We start from the raw sequence: 12,210 nt of genomic DNA, 5'->3' as shown, positions 1-12,210 counted from the left end.
GGGAGGAAGCAGCACCTTCCAGGGGAACTGAAGGGGAAAGAAACAAACCAGCAGACAGGATGGCAAGCCACTGACTGAGAGGCTACCTCAGAACATCTACTTTCCCATCTTCCCATTGCCTATTTCTCAAACTGTCTCACTTAGGTATGATGTCACCCCCAAGGTCATCTAAGGGCAAGGGTCCTCACTTCTCCTTTGTAGAAATCCATTCAGACATGTGATTGCGGGTTAGTTTACAACAAATCAAGGCTGCCCATGAAGAACACAAGAGAGCAAACCCTTTTCTTAAATAGAACAGCCAATGCCAGAGGAAGGGCTGAGTCCAGAGCCTGACCCCAGGGCTGGCCACCAACTTCTGTAAGTGAGTTTTATCTCTGAAAGGAAAGCAAATCCTCCCAACCAGAGAAACTGCCCAGGGGCTGGAACACAATGGCGGGCTGGCGTGAGGAGCCCTTAGAAAGGCCCAGAGCGTGGATGGGTGGGTGGCCATCTGGGATGCAAGGAATGCTTGAAGCAGGACCTGCCCAGCATTCCGCAGAGAGAAAAAAACCACCAAGCACCCAGCTCTCCTCCCTTCTCTCTTCAACGCAGATACAGAGGCCTGCCAGGTACATCCACTTGGGAAAACGATAATTATAGTCACGCCCTGCCTGGTGAAGATATGCAGGTCACCTAAAAGCCTCTCCGTCAGGGTGAAATTTTAGTGCCATGGATTTAAGAGGAAATGTTTCCATTCAAAAAAAAAATTCCTAAGAGAAGGAAGATGTTTTCCACTGGTCTTCAAACAGCGATACACTACTGTTAAGTGGTATCTAGATATGAGTCATGACAGGGCAGGGACGTTTCCCAGGAAGAGCCAGAGAAGGGAACAGCCCTGGACAGAGCAGACCCACAGTCAGCCGGCTCTGCTTCAGCGGCTGGAGACCAGGCGGCTGTTTGTTAGGCTGACCCCAGGCTTCTGCGAGAACCAAGACAGAAGAGGCTCCTGCAGGCGAGGCTTCCCGCTCATCAGCGGGTCTGACAGGCATGTTGTTTCAGCTGATCTGGGCACAGGGAGGGTCCTGATTACGTCTGGGGGCCTGCATGTCACAGAGGATGACACCGTGGTATGGGGCACTCAGGCAACACAAGGAGAGCCTGTTATGATGATAGCTGGAGAAGAAATAAAATTCTTGTGGCCACTAAACAATGCAGAAGAAAAGATTCTCTACCTTCCGGGCATGCAATGAACCACAAAGTAAACCCTGAAGCAGAAGGCACCCCGAGAGAAGGGGACAACAATCGAACAGGAAACAGGACCCATGTCTTTCACAACGACCAGGGCTGGACCCAGCTGGCAGGGGCCCTCCTCTAAGGGCCTCAGGACCGGGAGGAGGTCCATTTGTTTGAGGAGCTGCACATAGAGAAGGCACCGAAGTCCTGGGGCCCCTTCAGATGCTCTGTCCAAAGCTAGCAACTTCCGGTAGTGGCCATGGGAGGAGGCAGAACAGAATCATGAAAGAACGCTAGGCCCACACGCACGGAGCTCTCCGTCCAGGTACTGGCTGTGCCCCGTGAGCTGCAAAACATGAGTCAGCCCCCCTGCTGCCTGCGTAGGCCCCCGGGGGACAAGGAAGGGAGGGGGACAGAGGGAAGCTTCGCCCCTTCTGTCACCAGCACCACAGAGCATCTCCAAGGTGATGCTCAAAGAGGCAAAAGCTGGCCACGCAGTCCTGGCATTTGGGACTAAATAACAGGATCCCACCCACCCAGAAACTCCGGGTGATGGCAGGACATAAAAAGAAAACAGCCCATTGTTAAAAAAACCATCAATTCTACGGGTATTTGTTTTATGATTTTATTACTGTTTGTACTTTGCTGTATTTTTTTTTTTTTTTTTTAGTTTCTCAAGATAAACAAGCTATAACTAGGTCAGGTCAGTTCATTTCCTCCTGTATTTATGTATTTCCCACCTGCTCCAGAAAGGGACCCGGGTGGTAACCTGTCCTTCCAGCAAAGTGACAGATGGGGTGGAAGCCCCTCCCAGAAAATACATATCTAAGCTCTCACCATCTGCCCTAACCTGTAAGAGTTAACACACCTGCAGGAGTTAACTCACCTACAGGAGCTAACTCACCTGCAGGAGCTAACTCACCTGCAGGAGTTAACTCACCTGCAGTAGTTAATGCACCTGCAGGAGTTAACACACCTGCAGGAGTTAACCAAACTATGCAGGGCCCTGGGCTCCAGGAGCCAGAGGGGAGAAAGCACTGTGTATGGGCTGGAGCACAGAGGAAGGGCGGTCCAGTGAGCCGAGAGCTAGACAGGAACAGGCAGAGGCAGCTGGGGGTGGGGAAACGCCAAGGCCCAGCCTGTGCTGGCAGCACTCGGGGTGGCGGGTAGGTTAAGGACAACAGTGACATAAACCAGAGGCCCCGACACTCCTCTCTCCCAGGAGAGCAGCCTGGCGGCAGTCTGGGCAAAGCTGGTGCAGGAGCCAGAGAGGAAGCAGGACCAGCCCTTGCAGCTCCCAGAGGTTGCAGTGATCAAATGTCAATGACCTGGATAAGGAGGCTGAGGGGACACAAGGTTGGGTAGAGATACTTACACTTCTGAAAACAGACCAAGGTTCCAAAGGGACAGATAAACCAGAGAAATGGCTAACAAGGCGGGCGTGAGGGAACACAGAATAAAAGGCAGATTTCTACCCAGAGAGAGAACAAGGCCAGCTACTGCCAAACTTGGGAGAAATCCACTTTTGAGCGTTGACGGATTTCAGCTCAGGGGACACCCTCAGTGGTGCAGCAGGAAGCGACAGGAGAAACAGAGAAAAGGTTTAAGCAGAATTTGGCTCATTGTGTGAGAAGGGATGAGGGAGGCCTCGGTGAGCAAGGGTTACACCCAGAGTTCAGGTAACTGTAAGAGGTGATTAGCCCTGGGGAAGCTAAAGACAAAACGAATCTAACCAGTTGCAGAGGATTATAGAATAACGACCCAGCGTTTAAAAGAAGGAAGGGGAAAAAAAAGAGATTGTCCCATCTGGCCGTACCTCCTCGGAACAGGTGACGCTAATTTTGGGTCTTTATTTTTCCTTTATGTTTTGTTTAAATTTTTATTATGAAAATTTCCAAATCTATTCAAAAGTATACAGGGTAGTATAAGAAGCCACCATGTACCCATAATAACCCCAGCTTCAGTTTCAATAATGATCAACATCTTGTCAGCATTGTTTCATTCTTAAAAAACAACTTAAAAGAAAATCCCAAACATCTCATCATTCAGGTGACACTTCTGAGGCCCGTTTTAGCTCTACGATCCTACAGCTTTGAGAACTCAGTTAAGAGGAGTAAAACAGGCACAGATGCTGTAAACTGCCACTGACCAAAGGTTTAAACAAAGAAAGCCAACTCAAATATTGACTTGAAGTGTCCAACCCAGCATGATATTTAATTGTCATGCAAGAAGAAGGTACATATATACACACTGAGACTATTTAGGGAGCACCCACTCTACATCCAGCACTGCCTGAGGCACAGGAGTGAATAAAACAGAAAAAAATGAAATCCTTGTCCTAAGGATGCTTCTTTCTACATTGTCAAGTTTTGGCCAAAGGCAAAACATCTTCCAGATTTAACCTGGCTCTCCTAAAGTGAGAGGCCAATCTGACACGAATCACAACCCAGTGTCACAAAGCAGTGTCTATCCCCCCTTAACTAACAAATTCCTTTCTTTTAAAAATGGCATTTGGAGGGGTCTTGCCACACTGGTGGCAGAGAAGGAGTTAATTTTCTGGCTCTCTAAACTTTTGATGATGCATCAAAAATCGTAAGTAAATGTATCCCTAATATGTAGATGTACTTATTTATAAACTGTATACATGTGCAAATATTTTCTGAACATTATGAAACATACAATTATGAATTTAAAAAGAAAGCTAAAAAATAAATATCTACAGAAGTTCTAATACATCCACCTGCACCCTAATAGATGGTCTCTCCCCACCCGGGGCACATGCACCCCATCTTGGAGACCAGCGCTCCACCTCCTCTCTGTCACCTACCTGGCTAGAGTCTCTGTCAGTTCCCGACTACGGGCAGCAGTAAATACAGCTGCTAACCGGAGGGCCTGCAGAAGCCCGCAGCGCCCAGGACGCAGGGTGACAGTGCCGGCCCAAGCTGCACACGGACTTTCCATCCAGGGGGAGACAAAAATACTCCGCGTCGCCCTGTGATGGAAAGAAGCGTGCCGGGGAGGACAGTACAGCACAGGTCACAGGCACCTGGGCTAGTGCTGAGGCCAAGCGGACTGGGGGCGCTGCTCTGGAGGAAGGAGACTCTAGGCAAGGGCCCCGGGCAGGCTAAGGGCCTGGCTCATCGGAGGCGGTCTGTCCCGGCACCTCAGCTAGAGTCCCTGCGTGCCCTCCAGAGAGGCCTGGAGTCTGACGTGCTGCCCTCTGACTCATGCCAGGAGGGGAAACACAGCCCCGCACCGCCGCCGGCATCTAGCCTGCTCGGGCCGCTGGACGTACCCTCTGCATCGCGGGTCCCTCCCCGCTGAGCGGGTTGGTTGGACAGTGTGACAGCAAGGTCCCTGCCAGCTGCTCGGTCTGGGGCGCCTCCGGAGATTTTCAACACCTTGATCTCAGCTACAAGATCTAAGCCTTGCACAGGATCATAACATACAACCCTGGAACGATGAAATGTACGTTCTTGTCAGTGACACCGTCTATGAGACATCTGTCCACCTGAATGTCTCCTGGTCTCAATCAATCATCAGATAATACTAAGGACTTACTAGCAGCGAGGCCCTGTGTTAAACGCTGCTGAAAACTCAGAAACGGCAGTGACTAGGTCTCCTAAGTGCACAGAGCTCAGTGCGTGGCTGGGGGACCTAGTGGGGAAGCGAGCTATGCGCGTACGAAGAGGCAAAGGAAGGGCAGGGGGGTGCCACTCAAAACGCGGAGTAACCAGCACAGCCAGGCCCCAACCAACTGGAAAAGAAGAGCCCAACCCCCAGACCAGGGTTCAGGAGAGCCTCCCCGGACAGGCGCTAACCCTTCAGTTTCTGAATTAGGGGTGAGGGCTCTTGGGGTAGCAGCTGTCTTCTAACCGGAATGAGAGTGTTTCATCATTTTAACCACCAGTTGCTGTCAGCCGAGGGTTTCAGGGAGCGACGTGGAGTCTGAGGACGGCGAGGGTCCCTCTGGGGAAAGTGCCTCTGAAGAGCGGAGCGGTGAGCAACGAGGGTGGGACGAGGAACGTCACTGCGGACAGGGGACGGCGGGCACACAGGCCCGGGAGGCTCGGCCAGGGCACGGGACGGCAAGTCGGGTGGAAGACAGAGTCATGGGTGCAGAGGCCTGAGTTCAACCCTGTGCCACCAGAGTCTCTTTCCGAAAGTCCCAGCTCACAGTGGTTTGGGAGACTCATGGGAAACAGCAGGTTGGAACCAGACCCCGGAAGCCCCCGACAGCCAAGCTACGTGAAGACTTGGGGCCTTCCAGAGGGACCCTGGAAGGCTTCCGGGCGGAGGAGGGATTCGATCCGAACTCTGTGTTAGGAAGAGTCATCATCCCCCCTCTTTTTGTAACTAGGGACTTTTGCTGTCTACACGAGAGGCGGCAGACTCTGGATTCGGGCAGTGACATGGACAATGAAAGGAAGAAGTGCGTGTGTGCTGGGCCGCACGGACAGAATACGCAGAACCTGCTGACCGGCAGGATGGTGGGGCTCAAGTCAAGCATGACACCGAGGTCCAGCCATTCCTTGAACAGGCATAGGGCCCGGGAACAGACTCCATTGTGTGCCACGGCCCGAGGGGAACACAGTTTGTGTAACCTCGGTAAGTCACCTCCTCTCCTGCACCAGGTACTGCATCGGGCGATGAGTGAGTTAGGCTCAGGGACCCGGGGAACCTGGGGTGCGCTGGAGTGTCTCAGAGGTGAGGAAGCAACCGCGTCTCGAGCCTCTGTGATCTGGGATTCCCACCCCTCCCTCCTTAAACCATGGCAGCCCTGCTTTTATTTATTTCATATATTGGGGTTCTGCCTAAAACTGTCCTGAGGAAAGGAGGCCATAACCACTGGACTACACCTCTGTGCCTTCAAACCCTGCAAATCCACAATTCTATTCTCTTGTCTATTAAACGTTTCCAGCACGGTCTAGAACAAGACTAACTTCCAGGGCAGGCAAAGCCTTTTACTCTTTAATTTTCTAGAAAGTCACAGCTGTGTAGCAAGTGATCTTATCACTCGCCGAATGGAGCTGAATCAAAATCTGTTATCGTTTCAGCCCGCTGGTAGTAAAGACAGCGTGTGAATGAGATAGGGGATGACCAAGGAGCAATGATATGGAAGAAGAACCAGCTCTGTCCTCAGTCTTGCTGGATAATCTAGAACTTTCCAGGCCCCCCTGGACTAAGAACGCTTCAAGTTCAAGAAGCAGAGCCAATGGGCTTCCCTGGTGGCGCAGTGGTTGAGAGTCTGCCTGCCGATGCAGGGGACACGGGTTCGAGCCCTGGTCCGGGAAGATCACACATGCCGCGGAGCAACTAGGCCCGTGAGCCACAATTACTGAGCCTGCGCGTCTGGAGCCTGTGCTCCGCAACGAGAGGCCGCGACAGTGAGAGGCCTGCGCACCGCGATGAAGAGTGGCCCCCACTCGGCGCAACTAGAGAAAGCCCTCGCACAGAAACGAAGACCCAACACAGCCAAAAATAAATAAATAAATAAATAAAATAAATTTATAAAAAAAAAGAGAAGCAGAGCCAAGTCATTAGGCGCTCTGGCCCTGAAGCCAAACTGCCTAGGTTCAAACCCTGGTTTGGGAGACTTAATCCCTGCACCTGTTCCTTTACCTTTCGTAAAATATGGATAAAAGGAGGACCTACCTTACAGGGTAGTTGGGAGGATTAACTGCATTAACAGATCTGAAGCACCAAGAACAGTGCCTGGCGCTGTTAGCTGTCGTTACCCCCTATCCTGTCCCTCAGCTGACACTGCCCTGCTCTGGCAGCTGACAGCTGAGCCTGGAGGGAGAGACGAGCTCCTGCAGGAACTTTCTCTTTACTCCGGTTAACAAAAGAATATATGGTACTCAGGGCATTTTGGCCTTCCGTATATGGACATTTTGCCCACTACAAACCTGTGGGAAAAGTGCCAACTTCTATAGCGGCCAAATAAGTGTGCAAATGGACAGATAATACATTTAACAGAAGTCCCTCCAGAATGAGGAAATGGTGCAAAAGGCAGCCACATTTCCTCCTGTGATGCCCTAACTTCTTTTCACTTATCTTTCCAAAGCATGAAATCCTTATTTCAACAGCTTTTGACTAGAACACATGAACCCAGAAGTCCATTAAAACCATACACTAATAAAAATAATTTCCAAATCATTGTCAATTTCAACAATTTTAAAGCAGAACATGCCCAAACTTAAAAATATATATATTGAAATATATAAGAAGCTTGGTGAACTGTTCTGAAATAGACAGTTGTTCCTAAATATCCAACAATAGGGGAAAGGTAAATAAATTACGGCATCTCCCATAAACCATATAAGGCAGTCACCTTCAAAACTCATTTTTTTCAAAAGTATGTAACAACATGAAAAAAACTGTTCATGATATAACTTAGGTGATTAAAATTAAATTATCAAAAATTTTATCTTCGATTAAAAATATACACCTAAGCTTAAAAAAAAAAAAATCTGGAAAAACACAAAAAGGAAATACATGAAAATGTTAATAATATTCAATCTCTTGAAGAGAGGTCTTTGTTTTTTGGGGTTTGTTTTGGCCATACCATGTAGCTTGCAGGATCTCAGTTCCCCGACCACGGACTGAACCCGGGCCACAGCAGTGAAAGCCCAGAATCCTAACCAGTAGGCCACCAGGGAACTCCCAGATTTATTTTTTATAGTTCACAAATTTTCTATAACAAGCATAGATTTTTATTACAACATTAAATGTATATATTATAAAAATGATGTCTTATTGTATACTGTATTTATATAAATATATAATTTTATTTATACATACAGATTTCTGAGGCAAATGGTTTTGACTTAGATATTAGACAGCTTTCAAATTTTTATTTAAAACTTGAAAACTACATGGAGCCACCAGTCCTGAAATCTTAGATTCTAGAGACACGACGCTGGCCTCCAGCCAAATGTATTCTTCTGCAGCAGCGAAACAGTCCTCACCTCCAGCTAAGTTTTTGGCCAAAGAAAGTGCCATCCCTCCAAGCCGGCCAAATTTCAGGGCAGGCTCTGTCATATTTCACCCTTCCCTCTTGATTCCACAAAAGTTATGACTAATACCTGTGTCGCCTCCAACACAGTTAAGAAATTCTAAATGTTAGGATGTGAGAAAGCAGAAAAATGAACCGAACTCAAATTATGTGACCCTTTTCTCTTGTCACTGTGGTACAAATTATGTATCACCTCGAGCTTACACAAACTAGGATTTCTTAAGAGCTGGCATTCAGCATTTTAGATGAGGAACGGGCGAGGAAATGGCATGGAGTTGTGGACACAGGCACTGGTAAGTTTGCCTCTACCTTCTAGTTCATCACGTCCAGCTATGACTTCAGGGCCTGTGCTTGTTTAAAAGCTCTCCAAAGCTCCTTTAAGTACTAGAACGTTGAAACTCAAACTCAACCCCTGGCACCTTCTCTGTTCCCTGAGCGTCAAAGCAAAGTGACTCTAATGTGTTTGTCTGGACATCAAGTTGGACCGATAACCTGCAATGGAAACTCTGGCATCTTGGATCTCCCTCCTGACTGGCCACGGCCTGTCAGAGGGCAGAGCTTGAAGAGGACTTAGGATAACTACAGCTCTGAGCTGCCTTAAAGGATGTTCTTTTGTATTTTCTAAGACAGGAGTCTAACGCATTGCATCACCCAAACAATACTGTTCACAAAACGTGATTAATTCTGTCAACACTGACAGAATTCGGTTATAACAGATAGTAAATGCAAAAGAATAATGGACATAGGTGGCAAATTTGCACAATAAATTCAGCAACCGACCTTAAAAAATTATCTATTCCCCCAAGGTTACTGAGTATCACATCTAGAAATTACTACTATTCCTACAGTCTCGCTCTTTCCAGAAAAGTGAAACTTCAAGAGAGAGAGGAGAAATCCCCAGCTGTAATGACAAAACAACATGATCTTTCCCCAGCCCCTCTTCCAAACTTCCAAGGGACAGCTACATCAAAAACCAAAGATGTAGCCAGCCCTGGATATCAAGCAGGACACTGTGGCATGCGGTACACTGTCAGCTATTCTCAACCAGAAGCAGAGACAGTTATGAACACTTGACCTTTGTGATATAAATAGACACCTGTCTCTACCTGCCTTTGTCACAAGTATCTATCTCTTAAATGCCCCAAATTTAAAAGCCCAGAGATTCTTTTTAGTCAGGCTGCCCACAACAATAATAAAAATACTGCCAAACTATGCATAACAGAGACGGGAAGGAAATAGGTCAACATGCTTGTAATTGTGAGAGAAGGGTGATTTAATAAAAGTCTTTTCATTTTACAGCAAATGCAGAAAACAGAAATCTGTAACACATGGTCTATGATGCATCTATCTTATTTTAAGTGAGAGAGGGAGGTAAGAAGTGTGCTGCTCTTCAGGGTTTGCTTTTTCTAGTCACAGAATTTTAGCTGTGAAAGACTTTGGTCTAATGCAGTCTTTTCCAAATGAGGAGTCAAGTTTCATACTGGGAAGGGATTCTCCCAGTTGAGTCAGAATAAGAAAGTCTCCCAGGACTGGCTCTACCCTGCTGGCAAGCGAAGGTTCCTTTGAAAGTCCCACCTTCTCAAGCCCACCCAACCAGACTGTCAACTCAGACCTTAAGTTTTAAGCCAATCTAACCTGCCACCTCCATCTGAAAATGCTGAATCAAACCAGAGGTTCTGACTGGCTTTTTGTTTGTAAGTGTTAAGCAAATAATTGTTTAATTGAGATAAACACAGGTGAAATTTGTGTCAGAAACTGTGAAATTTAACCAGTTTCTCTTACGCTAAGCAAAGGTCAAAAATAAAAGTAAGGATATTAACAGTTAGGGCACTCTGTATATTCCTGCACCAACAAGAAGCTTAGAAGTCTGAACTTTCAAAGGCAAAGGCACTTTTATAATGGTCTTAGTTAAGCTCCATAACCTTGAAAGCGAGTGGGGTGGGGAAGGAGTTTGCAATTCTAACGTACACACTGATTAGCAGGAGCATCTGTCTCTAGGTTCTCGTGCACGTGTTCATTCAAGTCACCGCCTAGGCTACAAGGTAATAGATAACATGATTTTTGCTTCCTAATTTCAAAACATGCCAGGCTCTTTAAATGACTCCATCACGGCCATGTGCAGCGGATATGGGCACTCCTCTGCAGGCACCGCGAGAATTTCCACATGGTGGCAACCGGCTTTTGATGCTGCCTTTGACCCTCCCGCGGGCGCTGCGCGCAGGGGCCACCGTCACGCCGAGGCTGGGAGACCGCCTGCTCCGATGCTTCCACGCGCGGTCCGAGCGCGCCTGAAACCCCGCCACGGGGGCAGGAGGGAGGCCGCGGCCCAGAGAGCACCGTCACGGCCCCGCGGGATCATCGCCTGGTATCTGCAGCTCCGGGTCCGGCTTCCCGCCGGGCCGATCCCCGCCGCCACACAAACAAGGACCCGGTCCGGCGGCGCGCGTCACACGCACCACGCCGTGCACCAGCCCGCGGCGCCCGCGGCGCCCGCGGGGAGCTGCGTGCCGGCATCCCCGGCTCCGGCACAGGAAGCGGCGGCGGCTAGGGCGGCCCGGAGGCCTCCGCTGCGGCGGGAACCCGAGGAACCTCGGGGCAGAGGCCGGAAAAGCGGAACGTCCCTGCGAGCCGAGGCCCTGTTCGCGTGCCTCCGCTGCGGCCGCTACCTCCTGGGCTCCGGCCGGCAGGGCAGCCTCAGCCCCGCGCCCCGCCGAGACGCCGGCGCCGCAGCGGGCACGGATGCGGCTCCCCGCGGCAGGAGCACTCACCTCCTCCAAAGGCTCTCCCGTCCACCGCCGGCTGTCACCGCAGCCCACTGCTGACCCCTAGCCGCCTCCGGATCCTATTTAAGGGCGCCGCCGCCGCTGCGTGCGCTGGCTACGCCCCAGGCCCCGCCGCCTTGGAGCCAGGCTGCGGCGGGTGCTCGTACCGCGCCCACCCCGCCCTCAGGCCCCGCCCCCACAGCAGGCCCCGCCCCGCCCGCCGAGCGCTCGCCTTCCCGTCTGGTCGCGCGCATGCCGGGAGGGCGCGGAGAGGCCCGGGGCACACGTATCTCTAGTCGTCCGAACTGCCGTGGATTTCATAACGAGTCCGAGGAAGGGCAAGGGGTAAATTGTGGTCGCTCAGCCCGGAAGGCTGTGGTGCCGCGGCGGCCGGGAAACGCCCTTTTGCGACTTCCACCCGCAACCGCGTGCCCCGCTGACTCCTTGGCGGGCGGGGGCTTTTGCAGGGAGGGGCCCTGGGGGCCCGAGGATTTTCCTTTCCTATTTTCTTCGGCAGCGACGTGCGCAACCCCTTTTAACCTGGTTTCACTACGGCCCCCACATAGAGTTTCGCCACACTCCCTGGCTGGGAAGGCTCGGGTCTGGATTTCTGCAGAGCCCTGGACATGAAGCAACCCGGACGGGTGAGCCCGGGTATAGGTGGAGCAGAGCGCAGGCTCGACATCGCTCAAGGGCAGTATTCACCTGACAATTCTTGTGGCCTGTCCACTGCTCAGTCCTGGCTGTGCGATTTTGAGGGCTTCTGTCTGCGAGTATGCGATGCCGATTTGGGGCTTTCAGAAGCCAACACAATATTTTTCAGGCTCGTAGCCCAAATGTTACTTTTTCCTCTTAGCACCTGTGGCCTGCCGGTATCCTTAACCTCTAATACCGGTGGTCCCAGTTACAGTGGCGCTTGTGCCCCGCGGTGCGTGGAGGGCTCTTGTCTAGTACTGCTTGGAATTGGAGGCAGGAGAAGAATTATTGTTATAATAAACACCTCTAATAATGACAGATGAATTTTACTGAAACATTTCACACACATTATCTTATTGAATCTTCATCATAACCCTATGAGGTGGGTGCAGTCATTATTCCCTTTTCACAGATGCAGAAACTGAGGCCCAGAGAGGTTGAATGCTAGTGAGGGCAAGTCACTGGGAAATCAGGCAGTCGGCCTCCAAAGCACGTCCATAATAGGCTGCGCAAGTGTACTTG

At 50.2% G+C, this 12,210-nt stretch overlaps 2 protein-coding genes across 5 annotated transcripts in view; one reads left to right on the top strand and one right to left on the bottom strand.

Annotated features, from left to right (window-relative positions):
* The window catches only part of ACSL1 (acyl-CoA synthetase long chain family member 1), a 75,786-nt gene extending 64,595 nt beyond the window's left edge, over positions 1-11,191 (bottom strand). The window contains exon 1 of one of the 4 annotated variants that reach the window (XM_082375259.1): positions 10,999-11,191. The gene's annotated coding sequence lies outside the window, so the exon portion shown is untranslated. Of the gene's footprint in view, positions 1-4,039; positions 4,117-10,998 lie in introns of those variants that run through there. The other 3 variants (XM_082375257.1, XM_082375260.1, XM_082375258.1) reach the window with 3 other exon arrangements.
* LOC309619500 (uncharacterized protein) lies at positions 4,264-11,052 on the top strand (the record flags this gene model as incomplete). The annotated part of the gene is made up of 2 exons (XM_082374691.1): positions 4,264-5,820; positions 6,270-11,052. The coding sequence occupies exon 2, from the start codon at positions 10,312-10,314 to the stop codon at positions 11,050-11,052; it is 741 nt and encodes a 246-aa protein (XP_082230817.1). The 5' UTR covers positions 4,264-5,820; positions 6,270-10,311.
* Positions 11,192-12,210: the final 1,019 nt, after the last annotated feature.

Source organism: Balaenoptera borealis, assembly GCF_965194805.1.
Source record: "Balaenoptera borealis genome assembly, chromosome: 21".
In the NCBI taxonomy this organism is placed as follows: Eukaryota; Metazoa; Chordata; class Mammalia; order Artiodactyla; family Balaenopteridae; genus Balaenoptera; species Balaenoptera borealis.
This window is presented reverse-complemented; position numbering and strand designations above follow the sequence as displayed.